A 5,906-nucleotide genomic window follows, 5' to 3' on the forward strand; every position below is an offset into this window, starting at 1 on the left:
CATTTTCTTTTATACAGTTGCACTTTTGACACTTTTGCACATTTTCTAGTAACACCCAAATGTGGACTCATTTTGAGTCTGGTTCCTCAAAAGGGATTGTCATTTGATAAGTAAGTATGAATGTGAAACTATAACCAGTATAATTTACAGTACGAGTCGTTTTACAGGAACTGTGACTTTTCTGTGAATTATAATTGCCTAAGTTAGCCAGAGCAAGAAGGGTGTTGTCTAGGTTCCTCAGAATGAGTGCTTAATTCCCCTTGAACAAAAAAAAAAATCTGTGTTTTTTTAAAACATGCTTTTGATAAGCTTTGTTTATTGCATGATTATTATTTTTTTTAAATACATTTAATATTTATTATATGATTTTCATATTTTAGGTGTGTTTCTGATTAGTGTCACCACTTTATTGTATGATTGTCTTTTACTGTAGTATGTTCATTATTTTTGGGAAACGTTTTTAATGCTTGTCTTCAGAAGTGCTATATAATGAAAGTTATTTATTACATTAGTAATAAAAGAAAGTAAAAAATATTAAACCGAAATATTAAGTACTAGTAAGTGGTAAGAAGGATCCATACATCAAGACACATAATTTATTTTATTTTATTAAAGTTTGTGGAACCTAAAAACTGATTTCTATACTACTTCTATATTAAGGCACTGTCGGCTCAGTGGTAGGTTTCTCACCTAGAAGATCCAGTACCGATTCCAAGCCCGGATAAAATGGGAGGGTTGCATCACGAAGGCCCTCCGGCATAAGACCTGTGCCAAGTTGCTGTGCGAATTAGATGGTCCGCTGTGGTGACCCCTCGACGGGAGTAGCCGAAAGACTAACAACATACTATTTCTATATTAACATTAAAAATATTTATAGACTATAGATTCATGCTAAAAAATCTGCTTATACTATATGAGGTGTACTAACATTAAAATTTAACTCCATGAATTTTCTATTGGATTAAGGTCTGAAGACTGGCTAGACCACTCCATGACCTTGAAGTGCTTATTCTTGAGCCACTCCTTAGTTGCCTTGGCAGTATGTTAGGTGTCATTTTCATGCTGGAAGACCCATCCACAACCCATCTTAAGGAGGTTCTCATCCAAAATTTTACAACACATGGCCTCATCCATTGGCCCCTCAGTACAGCCAAGTCAATCTGTACCTTTAGCAGAGAAACAGCCCCAAATATGTGGTGTTCTTAGTGTCATAGTCAGCATTTTTCTTCCTCCGAAAACAGCAAGTTGAGTTGATGAGAAAGTTTAACCCAATCTTTCTCTGTTCATTGGCAAACCTCAGACGGGTCTGTACATGTGTCTTCTTGAGGAGGGGAAGTCTTGCTGTGCTGAAAGATTTCAATCCATGCAGGCGTATTGTGTTACCAATGTTTTGTTTGGTGACTGTGCTCCCAACTGCCTTGAGATCATTCACAAGCTCCTCCCGTGCAGTCCTGGACTGGTCCCTAATTTTTCTCATGATTATTATCTTAATCCATGAGGTGAAATCTTGCATATAGGGCCATTAATGGTTACTTTGTCTTTCTTCCATTTGTAAATAATTGCTCCAGCAGTTGTCTCCTTCTCACCAAGCTTCTAGCTGATGGTCCTGTAGCCTATTCCCCCATTGTGCAGGTCTAAAATCTTGTTCCTGACTTGCTTTGACAGCTCTTTGGTCTTGCCGATGGTGGTGAGGTTTGAATGGAAGATAGAGATTTTGTGGACAGGTGGATTTTATACACATACCACATTGGTGTTAGGAGCACCTTCTTAAATTAATATGTGTACCACAAGAGCACATAACCAGTCTGTGAGAGGCAGAATTATTGTTGGTTGGTAGGGGATCAAATACTTATTTCCCCTCATTGAAATGCAACTTAATTTATAACATATGTATCATGTGCTTTTTCTGGATTTTTGGTTGATATTGTCTCAATCCTTTACCATAAACCTATGATAAAAATTATAGACCCTTCATTTCTTTGTAAGTGGGCAAACTTAGAAAAATTGTAGGGGATCAAATACTTATTTCCCCCACTGTATATTTTTGGAACCATGTGGACATATACACCCTTCAACCATTAATATTAAAACCACTTACATGTTGTGCATCCATGGCAGTTCTGGCCCCTCAGGGTGTGGGTTATAGATAATGACACAGAGTAAATGCAAATGTAAAAGTATTTTAAATGCAATGTATCACATGTCTATCTTTAAACCTGTGTATTGCTCTAATGTTAATGTGTCAATCCTACTTGTGACTTGCCCTGGTTCCTCAGAACAAAGAACTGGTCCCTGGTCATTCAGTTACTGTAAATCCAGGTTAAGCAACAATATTTCTGCTTGGTCAGACATTTATGATTTATGCAGCTATGCAAAGTTTGTCTGTAAGAAATCCCAGCCAATGAGAGTAAACACTGTACACATTGTCTCAGTCTGTGTATATAAACCCCATCATTCATCCCCAGATCTCCAAAGCAGCTCACTGATTCTTCTCTCCGCTCTCGCTCTCTCTGTGCAGGTGAGTCACACTGATTACACCTCACCATCAGCAAGGAAATACATAGAATGTCAATACATTTTAATAATTATGATTTGCATTTTTTAAAATTATACCAAAATTTATTTCTTCACATGTTTAAAATGAGAAAACATGCACTGATTCAGTAGCTTTTGTAGTTTACTACAAACAGTTAGATTTTGATTGGTCAGAAAGTGTTGATTAATTCTCTACAACATCAGCTCTGACAGTAGTGCAGGTTTATATTCATTAGGTCAGTATAATGAAGTTTTCTTAAAGTAAGATGTTCATGTAACATTAGTGGAAGGAGTCTCTAGTTTCTGTGCTTTGTATCAGTCAGAGGTAAAGCTGTAACTTTAATCCTTAGGACAGACGAGTTTACTCTTCTTTCTGGTTTTTCAGTAACATAACAAGCTGGCATTTTATCTCTTATTAACTTCAAGAGAGAATAAAGAGAGACTGGTGAGGGAATAAGTGTTTATAGCTGCTATAACATTAGTTACCACAAAAACGTGTGTCCACAACCTTAAATGTAACTACAGTATAAAAAAGCATGAAATATTAAGGTATGAAATTATTACGTGATAAATCGCTTTGGTGTACGAAAATGAAAACAGAGGCATAAGCTGTTTTAGAGAAATAATCTTGCAGGTGATTCTGTCTTTTCTGTACAGAAACATGAACAAGAACTACTTGTCCATGGACGAAGAGCTCCGTAAAGGAGACTATCTGTTATCCAACAATGGAGAGTACAAGGCAGTCTTTCAGGTAGAAATAAAATTGAAAAGGATGCACTGAGGCTTATTTGCTTTTTCCTAATTTGATATTTTAAAAAATTACTTTTTGCTGTTACTTCTTGTTTCAGGGCGATGGAAACTTTGTGGTCTACGGCTGGAAGCCTGTGTGGGCATCCAACACAGCTGGCATTAACGACGCCCAGCGCCTGATCATGCAAGGAGACTGCAACCTCGTCATGTACACACCACAGAAACCCGTGTGGGCCAGCGGCCAAACCCGGTCCAAAGTCAAAACCTGCCGACTGACTTTGGGCAACGATGGCATTCTTCTGATTGACAATGACTTTGATGAAGTGTGGAAATCCACCAAGAAAAATTAAAAGCATTGAAGTAAACTCCTAAGCACACTCAGAGCTTCCTACAGTACTGTATCTGTAACTGTCAGTAAAGTTATCAATAAATCAGTAAAGCAAATCAACTGCTTGTGTCTGTGTCTCATTCTTAGAGTTATGAGCTGAACCTCTAAGGAGAAAAAAAATTGTTTTTACGATAAGTAATAATTAGTATAAAAGTGCAAAATCCTTAGTCAGACATGAGGAGAGAGAAAAAGAGAGAAAGGAGAATTCTACCCAGATGAGGATGGGTTCCCTGTTGAGTCTGGTTCCTCTCAAGGTTTCTTCCTATTACCATCTCAGGGAGTTTTTCCTTGCCACCATCACCATCTTCCTCGGCTTGTTCATCAGAGACAATCTGATCATTTTGATTCATACACATTCACATCTCATACAAACTTCCATAATTTATTTTGATTGTGTAAAGCTGCTTTGTGACAAAGACAATTGTTAAAAGCGCTATACAAATAAAATTCAACAGAATTGAATTTTTTCTGAGGTTGAGTGAAAAAATAATAAATTTGACTGTTCCTTGATGAAATTGTGAAGTAGAGGGCGCAATGGCACACCGCTTTTCCTGAATAAAACACTGAAAACACATCATTTCTAGTTTGTATGGTTACAAAGTTGAGTGTGTGTACTCACTGTGATATTAGGGAATGTGTGTATGAGTTGCAGTGTGTATATGGTGACTTGCACCCGTGCATACTGTATGTACAAATCTCAGAGGCACAGAGAATGTAATTAGCGTTAACTTCAAAGCCAACAGCACTCCTGTGTTATTAGAGGAACTGTATTTGGTAAAGCGTGGGTTCTTAGGTTGTTTGAGGGAGGAGGCTTTACACTTGTGAGAGTTTAATGTGTATATTTCACGTTTGCCAAAATGTTTCAAACAAGTTGTTTTGCTGAAAATCAGTGAAGGATTTTAATAAAAACCTATTATATTGTAAAGTCCAAAAAAGTGCTTAATTGCTCCCAAACAGTTTGACCAATGATGTCTATTTACAGGTTACAGGCAAATTTAAATTTAGATTTAAATTTTGTCACATACACAGTACGATATGCAGTAAAATGCTTAAACAACCGCCTGTGACCTTAAAAAAGATTATTAATAGGAAATATAGAATAAAATAAGAAATAAAATATAGAAAACCTTTAGCTAAGATAAATATATTTTTTAAACATATTTTTTCTGTTCCATTATGGTAAAATATAGAAAACTTTAGTGTGGAGATGAAATGGGATTTAAATGTCCGGGGAGTGTGCAAATATGCATGAACGTGTTTATGTGCAACGAGCAAAAATGAAATAGAAATATGTGTAAATGTGCATTAATGTGCAGGGGTGCAGTGTCCATAAGTGTCCATAGTGTCCATGAATGTCCAGACAGGAGGCCTGGCTGTCCTTTTTGATATAAGTATTGTGGGTGTAAACGACAAATTGAGCTCGCCTTGAGGAAAGAGCCAGGGGTAGAACTTTTGCTGAATCAGTGTAAAAGAGTGCACTGTACAAACCCAGTTACACAGATGCACACAGATCCTGTGTGGGAAGTTAAATTAAATAGAGAAATTGCAATGAAATAATTTTTTTTTAAATATAATTAAAATTAAAAATAGAGCGGCACGGTGGTGTAGGGCGGCACGGTCTCTGTGTGCATGGAGTTTGCATGTTCTCCCCGTGCTTGGTGGGTTTCCTCCGGGTACTTCGGTTTCCTCCCACATTCCATAGACATGTAGCTAAGGTTAATTGATGTTCCCAAATTGCCCGTAGTGTGTGAATGGGTGTGTGTGTATGTGTGTGTGTCCTGCGATGGATTGGCACCCTGTCCAGGGTGTACCCTGCCTCATGCCCTAAGCCTCCTGGGATAGGCTCCAGGTCCCCGCGACCCTGAATTCAGGATAAAGCGGGAGCAGCCAAAACACTAACAACAAAATACTATTTCTATATTAACATAAAAAATATGTATAGACTATAGATTCATCCTAAAAAAAAACTGCTTATACTATATGAGGTGTACTAACATTTAAATTTAATCAAGTCCACTAAATCACTCCCTCCTCTAAAATACTCCCCTAAGCATACACATACAGTGGGGGAAATAATCCCCTACAGATTTTCTAAGTTTGCTCACTTACAAAGAAATGAAGGGTCTATAATTTTTATCATAGGTTTATGGTAAAGGATTGAGACAGAATATCAACCAAAAATCCAGAAAAAGCACATGATACAAATGTTATGAATTAAGTTGCATTTCAATAA

General features: G+C 37.1%; 1 protein-coding gene across 1 annotated transcript; it reads left to right on the plus strand.

Annotated features, from left to right (window-relative positions):
- The first annotated feature begins 2,465 nt into the window (after positions 1–2,465).
- LOC128527957 (B-type lectin plumieribetin-like) lies at positions 2,466–3,733 on the plus strand. Its single transcript, XM_053500638.1, has 3 exons — positions 2,466–2,518; positions 3,193–3,286; positions 3,384–3,733. Exons 2-3 carry the CDS (start codon positions 3,197–3,199, stop codon positions 3,633–3,635), a joined length of 342 nt encoding a protein of 113 aa, XP_053356613.1. The 5' UTR covers positions 2,466–2,518; positions 3,193–3,196; the 3' UTR covers positions 3,636–3,733.
- The last annotated feature ends 2,173 nt before the right edge of the window (positions 3,734–5,906 follow it).

The sequence above is a fragment of the Clarias gariepinus genome, chromosome 7, assembly GCF_024256425.1.
Source record: "Clarias gariepinus isolate MV-2021 ecotype Netherlands chromosome 7, CGAR_prim_01v2, whole genome shotgun sequence".
In the NCBI taxonomy this organism is placed as follows: domain Eukaryota; kingdom Metazoa; phylum Chordata; class Actinopteri; order Siluriformes; family Clariidae; genus Clarias; species Clarias gariepinus.